This window comes from Fundulus heteroclitus, unplaced genomic scaffold (assembly GCF_011125445.2).
Source record: "Fundulus heteroclitus isolate FHET01 unplaced genomic scaffold, MU-UCD_Fhet_4.1 scaffold_52, whole genome shotgun sequence".
NCBI lineage: Eukaryota > Metazoa > Chordata > Actinopteri > Cyprinodontiformes > Fundulidae > Fundulus > Fundulus heteroclitus.
This window is the reverse complement of record NW_023396945.1, coordinates 2,154,097-2,169,146: the sequence shown is the minus strand read 5'-3', so window position 1 is coordinate 2,169,146 and position 15,050 is coordinate 2,154,097. Positions and strand designations below refer to the sequence as shown.

The 15,050-nt window shown below is 40.3% G+C and overlaps 1 protein-coding gene across 1 annotated transcript in view; it reads right to left on the bottom strand.

The window, feature by feature from the left end:
• Window positions 1-3,704: 3,704 nt before the first annotated feature.
• The window catches only part of pparab (peroxisome proliferator-activated receptor alpha b), a 41,104-nt gene continuing 29,758 nt past the window's right edge, over window positions 3,705-15,050 (bottom strand). The window contains exons 4-7 of the mRNA XM_012880334.3: window positions 12,746-12,884; window positions 7,032-7,231; window positions 5,119-5,572; window positions 3,705-3,949 (exon numbers count right to left, since the gene is read on the bottom strand). Of these exons, the coding sequence (XP_012735788.1) occupies window positions 3,705-3,949; window positions 5,119-5,572; window positions 7,032-7,231; window positions 12,746-12,884 (1,038 nt within the window). The remainder of the gene's footprint in view (window positions 3,950-5,118; window positions 5,573-7,031; window positions 7,232-12,745; window positions 12,885-15,050) is intronic.

The following is a 15,050-nucleotide window of genomic DNA, read 5'->3' as shown; positions in this document are numbered from 1 at the left end:
CGGGTGGGCGCAAAGACCTCAACTTTTGGAGACACCTCCTGGGATCTAATCAAACTAAAATTGAAGCGTTCATTACATTTGGAGGAAAAGGGTGTAAGCTTTCAAGCCTGAGAACCTGATCCAAACTGGGAAGCATATGGTTGGCAGCATCATCCTGCATGGGCGTTTTGCTGCAGAAAGGACTGCTGTACTTCTCAGAATAGATGGCATCACGAGAAAAGGCCATTATGTGGAGATACTGAAGTTAAATTGTATCTTAGAAATGGCTTACGCACAAAGTCTTCCAAATAGACATTAACCTTCTCAACATAACCGAAAAAAGGTTTAAAAAGTTACTTAATGAGAACAAAGGCAATGCTCTGGAGTGGCCATCACAAAGCACTGATCACAGTCCCCGTAGAAAGTTTGTGGGCAGAGAAAGGCGACGTAGATATCTGGCCCAGAAGAGCATCTGGAAAAAGGTGCAAGACTTCCAGAAAACTATGGTGAGAAGCTTGTGAAACTTCAGAATTTTAATAATATAAACAAATACCTACAAATATTCTGGAATGTAGCAAACAGTAAAAAAATTGGGGTAACCCTAACTGATCTAACCAGGAAATTTGAGTTTAATGAAATGTAAAAAAAAAAAAAAAAAAGTTTAGAAGTCTTTAAACAGTTTATACTAATATCTGGTTTCAACTGTATGAAAGTAAGTTGGAGGCAGCTTGGAGGTCGGTAATCTATCTGTGGCAGAGCACATGTTTGAGATGGTACAGTATAGCAGCAAGTCTGGAGAGATTTGTCAGACAGAAACAGGACAGGAAATCAATCTGTTCTAAATTTACATTACTGCATCATCTATGCTCTGATAGCAAATGGCGTGATGGCTAAACATGAGTGCATTTAGATTCTCTGGTAGCAAACAGATGTGTACTGTCAAAAAAATAAAACCACATTTTGCAGTTGAGGCAGCTAAGGATCATTTGATATTGAGAAATCTCTATGCATATATTATCTCTATCTGTATTCTGATGTGCAACCTGAGCGAACAGTATCAAATAACACACTCTTTTTCAATGTATGATCAGTACTATGTAGTAGCTAAACATTCACAAGATATCTTATCATTAAACTATACTCAGAGATGATGGAGTCAAGTTTTTAAATCAGTCACATCAAGTTGTGAGCTCAAACAGCTCTGCACAGCCCAAAGCTGCGCATGGTTCGGATCAAAAGGATTCAATTCAGGTTTGATGGTTTTAACCAAAGGAATGTCCCTAGTAGGGTTCAGATTAGTGGATATTCCAATCACAAGTTCCACCTTTATTCTATTTACACGTTTAAATCATTTCTTAGTATAAAAATATGATCTAGATCAAGTGAAACACAAACATTAAAGCAACAAGAACAAGCAGTAGACACCCTTCGTTTACTTTTAAATGTAAAAAGTCTTTAGCAAAATTAGGGATATACAAAGTCCATTACCATGTGTCTTGTGTACACCTATAGATTTAGCTTTTAGTGGGGGTAAATGGAAATGCAATCAGCTATGTACAAACACCCCGATTACGAAAGGTGATGTCGTCAGGGTTGCACAATACCATAAAAAAAAAAAACAAGGACGCTCTTGGTCAAAACCTTTTTGTCCAAGAAACTCTAGGTGTAAAATCTTGTGAGAACTGCTTTATCCTAGACACACACACACACACACTACGTGTGGATTAAAGCTACTTAAGCCAGTTTGCATCACGAAGAGTTTGAGGTAACTTTGCATGTCCTGTTTTGTAGCATAACAGCGTCAAAAGATATCCAGTCCTTATTGTCACTGAAAAACCAAGATCTATTTCTTCTTTAATTAAGGCAGACTAAATGATTTAATTGTTATTTTTAGGGTTTTGTTTGGATGGGCATATGTTAAAGGGATTATCATATGTGGTGCCTTTTTAAATTACCCATCATGTACATTTTTGTTTTACTATATCTTTGTAGATATTTCCCTTCCTTCTGTGTTAAAGCTAGCATGTTCTTCTTATACAAAGGGTGAGATGACAGCAAAATGCAGGAGTTGTCTTTTTATGGAGATAAAAGTCCGGATGCCCTGAGAAACTGGGTTACGGCTGGAATTGGACGATTTTTGACTTGTTACTAAGCTGGTCTGTTTCCAAACAGTAAACACAATATACGCAACTAGGGCGAGCCAACGTCACTCTCTGTTTGCAGAAGTTGTTGTTGAGGTAAGTTAACTAAAACTCACTATTTTCAAAGTCAGCGAGGTGATTAAAAGAAAAATTTAACGACATCATGTTCACTTTTTACAAGTGAACATGATGTAAAAAGCTGGCGGCCTGTTGGATATGTTAAAGTTAAGGAACTACGTTTTGTAAGGAATACACAGAAAGGTCGCTGTTTACAGTTCATGCTAACATGCTAATCGTGCCGCTAGCTAAAATTTCAACAGTCATCTTTTTTGTATTTCTTCAAGAATAAAAGTAATACTGGCGTAATTTTCAGTGAATACAAGCCATAAACTGTTGCCGACAAGAAAATATTTTTCTTTATCTTTATTTGTAAAAACCGGAGAGCTAAAATCGGCTACACATAGCTGATCGTTGCTTCTCTAGCAAGATCTTCACCAGCATCTAGCAAGATCAATTAAAACCTGTCAGATTGGGACTGATTGGGTTCATGTATTAAGAGTACGTGAAGAAAAAGAAATATTTTGGACCCAGTTTTTGAGTGTATAAAACAGTTATAGCCAAATAGAATGTGTAAAGCAATACCACAGAGGTTTTCTCTGTGAACACTTGTGGTGTGTGCACAACAGACACAGTGAAAAAGAAGCTGTAATTGAGACATGATTGACACAAACTGAAACAAACGTTCGTTTCTATATTTAGGTGTGCTTCTGTTGAGATTCTAGTCTGACTCGTGTTAAAGTCAGACCATAAAAGAAGAGAACGCAACACGGGATGGAGTGTCAAACATCTGAGTGTTTTGTTACAAAAGGGGGGGAAAAGGCTCAGACACTTGGTGTAAACACGTCACAGATGAGTTTGTGCTTCTGACGTGCAGCATGACACAAACCAAATCAGAGCCTTGGGTTCAGTTAACTTTTAAAAAAACTTACAAAATTGTTTATTACAATCTAGCTTGTGATGGTGTTCAAACGTTTGGTGACTCCTTAAATGTGTCTGGCTGTATGGAGAAGAACATGCTGGAAGGCTTTGCATTTCCTGCAAATTGAGCATAGGCTTCATTAGTTCTAAAACTGGATAGCTTCTTTTGTCACTGCCAGATTGAGGGTGTTTCATTGACGCTAAGATTATATAGCTGTTAGACTTAAAAAATCTCTTCCTAAACACGCAACTGGAGTGGCAAGCATCAAGGTCTGTTTCTTTCCTCCTTCTCAGGGCTCACTGAAGGTTAATAGCTAAGTTTGGTCAGAAATGCTACACAGATGTCTACAAAGTGGCAGAATCTGATGGTATCACATCTGATGTTTTTTTTTTTCTGTCTCAGAAGGCCCAAGCAATGGAGTGGCGAGAACCCTTCCAAACCAAAGGAACCACCCGCCAGAGAGAAGTCCTTTCAAGCTGACCAGAAGCCGAAGCAAATTCTGCCAAAATCAGAGGCGGCGCAGCTCGAATGGTTCACCCCTAGCTTATGGCGAACTCCTTGTCTTCTCTGAATTGTTCATGTTCGTCGGCTGGTTATTGCAGTCCTCAGTACATGTCTCTGTAGATCTCCTGTAGGAGTGGGTGCAGCGACGTGTCCTCTGTCTTTTTGATCTCCTGCACCAGCTGTGCGTGCTCCGTGACCAGCTGCCGGAGGTCAGCAAGTTTCTGCAGCAGCTTGGGGAACAGGAACGTGTCGTCAGGGTGGTTGGCCAGCAGGTGGAGCTGGAGGACGTGCACGATGCTCTCCTGCATCACCTCGATATGGGCCACATTCACCAGGCCTGGTCGGTCTAAGCGCAGAGGAAATCAGAAAAATTAACGGAGGCATTATAATAGTCTCCTATGAATATCGTTTGACTACATTATTATTACCATTTCTAAGATTTACAGAAGGTGTCACTCACACCTTACACAAAGAAGGTAAGGAACAAAAGCTCAAAACTAAAGAAGCTGCTTGTTGACAGATCGCTGTATCCAAGGATATGAATGGGAAGTTGAGTGGAAGGACAAAGTGGTTTAGAAAAAGAAGTAGAAGCAACAAGTATAAACACATCCTTTAGATGACTGTCAAGAAAGCAAATACGAGAGGAGAATTTTCTTGAAGTTGATTGTAAGTTAAAAAAATCGAAAAATCAAAACAAATGCTTGAGCCTGTATACTTTCAGGGTCCTTCTATACTTGTTTATTTGGTATTAAAGACATTTTAATTGGCTGATGCTAAAAACAACTTTCAAATGATATTTGAATTTGTCAAAGGAATAAAGCTGTCCAAACTAACATGGCTTTATGTGAAAAAGCAACCACCCCTCTTGTGAAATCATGAATTAATGGTAATCAACCTCATTTTTTATGCTGAGATCAATTTTACTTGACAAGGCAAGGTCTAAACAATGCCTTAAATAAAAACTGTCTGGCATCACGAATCAGGCTGAAAGCAAAAACCCTTATACCATGCTCTGATCTAAAGTAATCTAATAACAGATGAGACACAAAGTCACTGACATCCATCAGTCTGAAAATTGTTAAAAGGCTATTTCTAAGGCTTTTTAGACTAACAAATGATTTTATCCTCAAAAAAACACTCCAAAGTGGCTTAGTTAAAACAGTTCTATAAATAAGGTTGTAAAATATCTAAATGACTCATTGCCAGTTATTGCAAATTTTTGATGCCAGTTGATATAGCTAGAGGGCAATTACTTTTTTTTTTTTTTTTTACACATAGACCCAGCTTGGTTTGGATAGTTTAATTGAAAACTCCATGTTGTATTTTCTTGGGTCTGACACTAATAAGTGTTCGATAATCTGGGGCAATTTAGGATAAATAGGAAGAAACCTGTACAGGGAAAATGTTCTTTACAGAACTAAACCACTGTGTGTACTGAATCTGCATGATAGATGGTCAAAAACAGCAGAACAAATCCAACTATGCATTTTTTTTTTTTTTTTGCCGCATCCTCACCTCCACAGCAGATGATAGCAGCAACAAACAGAGCCAGGTCGCTGTCGTCCAGCTCCAGCGAGTTAAACTTCATGGCAAACTGGAACTTGGGCTCCATCATATCGCTGAACGGTCGCCTCAGGCTCTTGAGGAATTCCCGCGTGATGAAGCCTGAGCCGTAGGCCACCAGGAGGCCATCTTTGTTCATGCTGGAGGCGAGCATGGCGAAAAGGGCCTCGTACACTCCATACTTCAGGAGGGTCACTTGATCGTTGAGGTCGAGGCTCGAGAAGCCCGGGACGGACTTCGCAAACTCCGTGAGCTCCGTGACTGTTTCCACGGACGTGCACTGGCAGCAGTGGAAAATCCGAACCTCCGCCTCCCTTTCCTTGAGCGCTCCCGCCGAGCCGACCATCTTGGCCACCAGTGTCTGCTCTGCCAGCTGCAGCGTCTCCATGTCATGAATCACAAACGGCTGAAAGGGAAGTCAAAAGTTCAGCTGAGGATATTTTCAGTTGTTACAGTGTGTACGGATTTGAGCCAACAAATAGGGAAAAAGTCATGAAATGTAAGCACAGCACACCGCCCCAGGCTATTTATACATAATCTTAGTCAGGGATATGTCAAAACCCTGAGCACTTATTGACACACACAGATAATTACTCTCCTAGTCTAATTTTTATGGATAATTGTTTAAATCCCCTCACAACAAATAAATGGACTAATTAAAAGAGGGAGAGAGACCCAGCATTGGAATCAGAGACAACTGGATGTCCCTGGTCCAACTGTGGACAGGTTACAGGACCCGATGAGCAGCTACACCTGCTGCTACACATGGCAGAATAACTCTGGGTGATGAAGGCTGCTTTAACAGGAGGCCAAAGGAACAAACCTTTCACCTTAATGCATGCCGGAAAGGCACATGGGGAAAACGCAACGAAGTTCCAGCAGTCCGGAAACCAAACTCCGAAAATTGAGGAGAAAGGCAGAGCTTGGTATCTAAATCTTTGTCCCTAAATAGAGAGAATGCTAGATGCACTGCAAAAAGGGAACTAAAAGTAAGTAACATTTTTATTGAAATCTGTGTATTTTCGTTGATTTGAGCAGGTAAATAAGACCATTCGCCAATGGAATGAGTATTTTTACCCCTAAAATAAGATCATTAGATAAACTGCACTTGAAATAAGATAATGGAGATGAATTGTTCCTATTTTAAGTGCAGAAATCTTATTCCATTGGCAAATAGTCTTATTTACCTGCTCAAATCAAGGAAAAATACACTAATTTCAAGAAAATGTTACTTACTTAGAGTTCCCTTTTAGCAGTGTGATACTCTTTAGTTGAATCTCCAAGCCCTCCTTTGGCCTAAACTGCTGAGTCTTTTTGTGAACGTGCTATTTACAGAAAATATGTTCCAGGACGTAATGGATGTTCTTTGGTTCTCTTGGAGCTAGCTGCTGGTTGTGTAGCATGGGATCATACCAGCATATATTGGAAGAGTTAAAAACAAAGTGCACCTATGAAACGAGGGGAAATGTCAGGGGTTCACCAAGGTGTTACATGAGCCCTTTATCCAGAGTGGCAAGCAGAAAACACACCTCTCTGAAGAAAAGAGCGGCTGGACCTTGGTTTCTGGCCTGTATTCAACCACTTTTTCCTCTTTAATGAAGAAAGCAGAAAAAGAGGAAGAAGATAAAAGGGAATATTCCAAGGGACCACCAACTGAGAGAGTTGGTTATTGCTGGCTCCATAGAAACATACAATCAGATGTTACTGCAAACTTCTAAACCCTGTGAGGAGTTTCAGATAATTTCTGTAGGACGAAACACATCAATGTTTCCTTGGGGCCACCTCTGGAAGAGACATTCATGTGCAATCAACACAACTGGGTCAATGCCTTTCACTCACCAACCCACCACTTTAAATCAACGTACAGGGGTGCTGGTTTTTCCCGTGAGTATGGTCCGAGCCTTGGCTTTGTTCATGTTGAAGTTCTTCAGGTAGGCCTCATATATCTGCCTGGCCAGGGTCTTCTGGTCTGCAAGCTGGGGGTTCACCACCTCCCTTTCCTCCGTCACCATCTCCGCCTTCAGCTTCAGCTTCTCTGACTGGGGCATCCTACCGAACCGGATGGCTGGGGACAGTGGATTTAAAGTTAGACAGAGATCAGTTTGCAGCCGTTTAAAGCACATAAGACGGATAAAAAAAAAATAAAAAATACAGATGATCTTAACATGCTGAAAGTTTGAATCTGATGAAAGTAAAAACATAATAATGTAGATTTTAAACTATGAATACTATGGTTTTAAAAGCTACTAATACATTTTACCACATACATATATAGAAATATTGGTCTATTGGACCTAAAATCTAACTATGCCAGAGAAGATTTTAGCCTTGATTTCAAATTAAAAAAATAGGCTATATAATGTAGATATAGCCAACAACACTCAGGTTAAACGCCGTCTTGCGACAAAACAGTATGCTTAAAAAGCAAAAGGAAAATAATAAAAATGGCGCATCTCTAAAACAACTTCTTCTCAATAAAGATTTTCAACAAGCCATGGGATCTAACGTGTCTTGATGAAATACAAAGTCAACAAGGCTAACGGCGATAATTAATTAGGTAACATGACTAGACTTTACTTTATTAGGTCCCTGAAGGGCAATTTGTTTGCAGCAAGTAATAGTAGAAGCATCCACCACACAATCACACAAACAGAACTGACAATAGACAAGACAGAAGGATAAGAAGTGACTTATAAAAGTTAAAAGAGATCAATTGAAAACACACATTTGTAAAAGAGTGGAGCAAGACTTGAAGTAAAGATTAACGATAAAAGCTGAAGTTGAAGTTAAAAGTTAAAGTGCAGCAATTAGATAGTGACCTTAAATCAGCACCTGAGAATCTACAGTTTGTTTAAAAAGCCAGCGACTGTAGGGACAAAAGAGTTTTTCAGTCTGTTGGGTCAACACCTTGGTAGGGTTTATCTCCTACCTGAAGGGAGGGGCTTAAACTCTTTGTAAAGGGGGTGTGTTGGGTCTCCCCACACATTTTTGGCCTTGGTCACTGATCTGGACCTGAATAGGTCTATAATGTCATTCAGTCGTGCTCCAATGATTTTTCTGCGTTCTTTAACGATGCTCGGCAAGCAGTTACGGTTTTGCAGATTCAGCAAACCAAACCAGCAAAGAAAGGAAACGGTGAGAACAGATTCAAACAAAACAACTATTAAAATTTTTTCATAAAACCACAATCAACATTAAAACCCCTCAATTTCCGGGGAAAGTGCCTCCTCTGGTGGGCTTTTCTGCACAGTGCATCAGCCCGGGACTCAGTTTATTGTCCATCACTGCGCCCGGGTACTTGTACTCTTGCACCACCTCCACTGCTTGTCCGTTTATGGAGACAGGAGAGAGGAAGGAGGAGCCTTTCTGAAGTCTATGCACATTTATTTTGTTTTGGACAAAGGAAGACTGGCACAAAGGAAGACTGCCGCAACACGAGAAAATCCTGCAGGATCGGACCGTGGCCAGTAGGGGCACAATCACAGAATCGTCAGCAAACTTAATATTGTGATGATTCTCATGCTGACTTTGGCACAGGTTTGTTTATAGAACGAACAACAGAGGTGATAAGAAGCAACCTGAGGCGCACCAGTAAAGGACACCACAGCATCAGAGAGCAATTTCCTTTGACTCGCAGTGTTCTATTTGTCAGGAAGTCAATTAGCCACCGGATCGAAGCAGTATCCATGTTGTTGGATTGGAGTCTCTCTGCCAGTAAGTGGGGTTGGATGGAGATAAAAGCTGATGAGAAGTCAATGAAAAGCAAGGGTGTTGACCCCTAAGGTGAGTGAGGGCCCACTTCCTGCTCTGTAGGCGAACTGCTGGGGATCCAGCTTTGACTGGGTGCGATTCAAAAGTTCACATTTGATGATTTTCTCAAATCGGGAACCAGGATGAAAGATTTCCAGAAGTTGGGTACTTTGCAGAGCTCCAGAGATTTTATGGAAGATATAATAAAATACATCTACTAATTGCTCCGCACAATTTCTGAGACCCCCCCCCCCCCCCCCCAAATACCATCAGGTACTGGGATTTTCCTCTCCTTTACCACTTCAAGCTGTTTGAGGACTGTGCCCTTGTCTAAATGCACATTGTTTTTGTGCTCAGGGCAGCCTCTTAAAGGCAGACAATTCATGCTTAAAATCATGGAGATTAAAACGATTAAATAAAGTGTTCAATTCATTGACAAAGTCAAAGTCAGGTGCATCAGTGACACCATTTGGGACAGAGGCCTTCTTTTTGGATTCCATGCCAATCATTATTTTTACACCCTCCCAAGCTGGATGGGAGTTTCTTGATGACCCTGTACTTTATTTCTGTGATTAAGTTGGGCTATTCTGATAGTCCTTCTCACCTCCTTTTGTAGGGCATTATACAAAGCCATGTCACCTTGATTAAAACTTTTATTTCTCTCGACGATAGCTTTCTTGACAGCTTTGGAGAACCAAGGTTTATTATTTGAAAAAGTATGACATGGTCTACGAGGAGTATTTAAAGATTTTTAGCAGCAGCAGTAAGAGTATATGTTTTTGTTTTTCACATAAATCACATTATTTCTCTCTCTTATCTTTAAAATACTGCTGTGAGATCATTGTATTTTTCACACCATCAGAATCTCATTTGGAGACATTTCTACCTCAGACGATGATATTATTTCCTGAAAGGTAAAAGGGACATTCTAACTAAAGGCTTTATAAAACAAAGTCGGCATCCATTGAGTTAAGAGTGCTTCCATTTCTTCCCTTATGAAAGTGCAATGGCATCTCTCAGACAAGTTGATCCTATTTAGCTAATAATGGTGATTAGAGGTGACCTGTCTTTGACCCCCACCTCTGTGGTTTAACCCAATAAGAACTTAATGCAGCATATAAGTCTCTCTTTACCCATGTTAAGAAGGTGTCTAAGGTTTTAATGGATTTGATGAGTACAAGCTGTTGACCATGTATCCATAAACCCACACACACACACATCCTTGTTTTAAAAACAAAGTGAGGAACACGCTGTGACTTCCAATCATCTTCAACCCTTTCTATGGGCTAACCCTGACCCTAAAGCTAACCTGTACCTGTATACACCTAAACCTGGTTCACACCTTGGTCCTAGACCTAAATCTTATCCCAGAAAAAAGTGTACCAAGAAAAGGTCCTGACATTACTAGTAAAATGAGCAAACAATGTTCTCACTCAGCTACAAGTTCAAGTACACACACGCACACACAAATATATCTTACTGAGAACACAATATCAAGCTACACCCTGCCTTTATGGTGCCATAAAAGCATAAAGGAGGACCTGATTTCTCTGTTTTCCCTCTGATCCTTATATACACAGGTGGACCAAGCAGGGACGCAAGCTCTGGGCCCAGATAACACGGGGAGGGGACTCGTTGCATTACTGCTCACAAAAGGGACAAAGACAATCTCAACATGCTTGGACAGGAGCCGAGTCTAATTAAGATGCGGAGAAGTGATTCCCATTAAGCTAAGCATTAATCCCACTCCCTGCGAGCCAACATGAGCAGATAAGACTGCAGGGGAGTGGGTAAGGAAGCTAAATGTGGCTGGAAGGCCCTCTATTGAATCATCTGTTTCAACAGTCCATCTCGGTAGTGGCCCAGACGTGAGGTATTATTAAGCTGCAGGGTATAAGGAAGTTTCAGTTTTCATGCAACCAAGAGATTTAACTGAGGAATCAATCAGCGGACGATACAAAGCAAGCCGCATGTGCCGAGGAATTCGTTGCGTCCTCACAACCAGGCTGCACTCATCCGAAATGCCTTTCTCCCCGTCCTCTACGATTACATTTAGTATCATGAAACTCAATACACAGGCCGTAAGTAAAAGCACAGCTGACTCAAATACTACTGCAAGCACTGCTGAGTATTAAGGGAGCATCAAAGTTGTGGTCGTCTTCAAGGAAGAAAACCATAAAAAAGGACAAAATAAAGGTTTTCAGCCTCCAACCAGTGTAGAGTACTATATAATGTGTGCTACTTTGCTTTGTAAAGCTATAGCCCCCCTCCCCCACAAGCATATGGTTAAAATGCTTCCCTATCAGCGTCTGAACTTGGTTCTGTGATTACTGGGACACACCGTTTACCCACAGCAACATTTACCAGAATCTCCTGTTTTTGAGCTTTTCTATGCTAACGAATGACTGACAATCCTTACCAAAGAGAAAATAAGACTAGTGAGCTGGTTTTCTAAAATCACGCATCGTTATGACATCAATACAAACAGGAAGTGTAAAAAAGAACATAGAAATCCACAATAAAGAGCAATTTGTTAGCAATTCATTAGTCAGCGACCAATGACGACCTATGTATTTTTTGAGTTACCACCTTTTGCTCAGTCAGATATGATGTTTTACAAAGTGGTTATAAATATCTTCTAAACACCGAATTATGGCCTTTCCACGTTCCACAAAGTGTTGCAATTTTATTTTCAATTTGAAGGCAAAGAGATTTTCATTTTAAAATGATCTCTTTATTATATATAATAGTAGCAATAATAATATATTATAATGGTTGGACTCAGCAACGTAATGCGTAACACACGAGTGTAATCGCTTGTCACTTACACATCTACATTCATGCTTTTTCACACGTAAAATGTATTTTATTAACAGGTAATTCTGTGCTGACCAGACAGATGTCCAGAAGACAGCCACTGTCACCCTGCATAGGGAGGGTAAACCACAACAGATCCTTGCTAAAGAGGCTTGGCTGTTCATAGTGTTGTCTCCAAGCAGATTCAAAGCAAGTTGAGTTAAATGAAAAAGTGCAGTCGTTAACCCAGTCAGAGCACTTCATGCTTCCCTCTGCTGACAAACATAGATATGATGATTTCAGTTTCCAGCAGGCCTTGGCACCTGCGCACGCTGGTTTAATCACCATGGTAACACTGTGCAGGGGCCAACAAAGCCGACAAGTTGAGGGCTGTTAATCAAGCAGGTTGGTCCTTAATACCCGAGCAGAACCTCAGGCTGATCGGCACCATGACGCGGCCCCCAGTCGTTACTGTAATTCAAGCTAAATCAGCTCCGACTTGGTATTGAGCATGCAAACTGTGCATACACATAGTTAGGTCTCAGGTAGACGTTTCTTTTTTTAGTTTCTCTTACATGCCGTCATTTTATGAAAACCCGTTTTTGTGTTTTCTTTACCTGTAAGCCACAATCTTGAAACGTAATGACATAAACTCTTGAAATATACCCCTATGTGTAATGTATTCATATATTATAGGCGTTTCAGTCGAATTACTGAAACAAACGAACTTTTACATCTCATTCGGTTTTGTTTAGACATAGCTGCATACAGCAAAGGTAAAGATAGGAGATGTGTCGGTTTCAAGCTGGAAAGAATAGAATCGGATTGACAGGAACATCCAGGGGGATGAGATTAAAAAGCATAATGTACAAACAATCCTAATATTACAAAGAAACTGTTATACCAAGGTGTAACACTTTATAGCTGGAACATGAGCCTGTCCGGGCCTGTTCAGCTTCCACTGCAACAGCACAGCAGTACCACCCTGTTGAGTCTTCGGTGGTGCAGCGTGCTCAGTGTCTGCAGGACTCACCATTGTGGGACATGCCCACGGCCAGGCACTTCTGGAAGCGGCAGTATTGGCACTTGTTGCGGTTCTTTTTTTGGATTTTGCAGCGGCGCTCACACCTGTCGTACTCCAGCTTCAGACGGATGGTCCGCCGAAAGAAACCCTGGAGGAGAACGGATTTTAAAGCAGCGAACGGCTTGTTTTCAGTAACAAAAAAAAAAAAAAACACAGAGCAGAAACCTTGAAAAAGCAAACCTCGATAAAAGCAGAGACACAAATTACTCACAAGTGACATTTAGGAGACTTTTCAAAGTAACTATTAGACAAGCAGCTACTTATTCAACAATTATGTGTGACACCAATTGAAACACTGTTTCTGAAGAAGGTTTCCCTCATTTCTATGACCTTGAGAAGTGTAACTTCTCCCTCGATGGAGACCAGATAAATCAAACAGCATTTTCGAAGTTTCACTGGAAGAAATAACTCAACCTAACCTTGGATTTACTCCAACCAGATTATTATCTTGTTGGTAGGAATCAACTCTCTGCCTGAGCAATAAGCAGGAAATATTTACAAAGCTACACTGTAGTGATTCACTCAGGATCATATCGCTTAATCCGTTTATTCATACGTGACACCGGCGAACAGTTGGAAAGGCCCAGAAGTGCTCAGAGACAGTGCAACGCTACCCAACATTACCCAAACATCTGAGCAGCATGTGAAGCCCATGTTGAACAAGTCCCCCACTAACCCGGCACGTCACATGTGCACAAGCGCCGACACAAAACAAGGGCAGGATTTCACCCCCACCCCAACTCGCACCAATCCAACACTTCTCGTCTCTGGTGTCATAACTGCTCAGTATACTGACATCATGAGGGTCAGATTTCTCCTGTTGCTGTCAGAAATACACACGGGGAGGTCTTTTTGTAAGTCCGTAGGCTTATTTTACACAAGAATGTTTTTCTTGCGAGCATCAAACTCTCACTCGCCTGAAGGCAACACATAGACAAAATTCAGAGAATTATTAAAAAAGAAAAATTTTAAGTTTTGTGTTGAAGGTGTAAATGAAGTTGAAAGTCAAATTCAAAACACCAATTGAGAGTAACTGTGTTGACAACGAAGGACAATATGGCTCCATTACCGAGCTAACACTGCGTGATAATCAATGCAATGCCTAACAACTCGTCAAGACCCCTTTCTGGATTTCATAACATTCGGCCATTAAGGGACAAGTCTAATAAAATTAATGAATTCAGTGAAAAGTTTTCCTCACACATAGGGAATGCTCTCCTGTAACCACAATTTTTTCTTGTTTATTAGCATGAATACGCCCATTTCCGCTGATCGGACAACAATTAAGAAGTTGCCGCTAACTTTACTGTAAACCTCATAAAAATAACCTAATCTTTTACAACTGTTGTACAGTACTGTGAAAAAGTAGAGCTCTTACTAAAAAAAGGGTTCACATTTTATTACATTAAAACCTCAATCTTCAGTGTTTGGTTGGGATTTTATATGCTAGACCGACACAAAGTGGTGAACAATTGCGAAGTAGGCAGAAATTTATAGTTTTCAATCTTTCTTGCAAGCAAAAGTCCAAAAATGTGTGGTGTGCATGCATATTTGGCTCCCTTCACCCTGATACTCTAAAATAAAATATAGTGCATTTGTTTACCTTCAAAACTTACTTAACTAGTACACACTTAATTACAGCTAATTTTCTAACTCTGGAGGAGCTGCAGGCATACACACGCCGGTGGGAGAATCTGTTAACAGGACAATTTATAGGTTGTGCAATCTACGAATCTGGATAATATCTAAAATAAATAAATAAATGAAAAATAAATAAATAAAAATACAGTGTGTTGCAGTCTTTTCAAGCAATAAAGTTTTTGGCTGGGACTTCAGTTTACTGCAGTAAAAAACCAACAACACAAAATAATGCTATCCAAATAAAACACTACCTGAAAAAGAACCAAATAAACTACCCCAGGACTCCTCTTACGTTAGGTGTTGCAGTTACATCGCTAAACGGTATAAAATGACCCAGTTTAATCATATTTCACCAGATAATTTATTTTATTCTCTTAGGACTAACTGAGGATACTTCGAAACGAGTTTATCATTGTCACTCTAACACTACATTCTTATGACAATAAAAAAAATAATCTTTGATGACAATAAACTGTGCGACAGTTGCCAATCCCCACTTCCAGCAGCACAACAACCCTTAACACAGGACATATGGTATGATAAAATAATTTACAATCAAAGCACATTCAGGTGTAAAATGGCCCAGTCAAAGCCCAGAGCAGACTCAACTGAG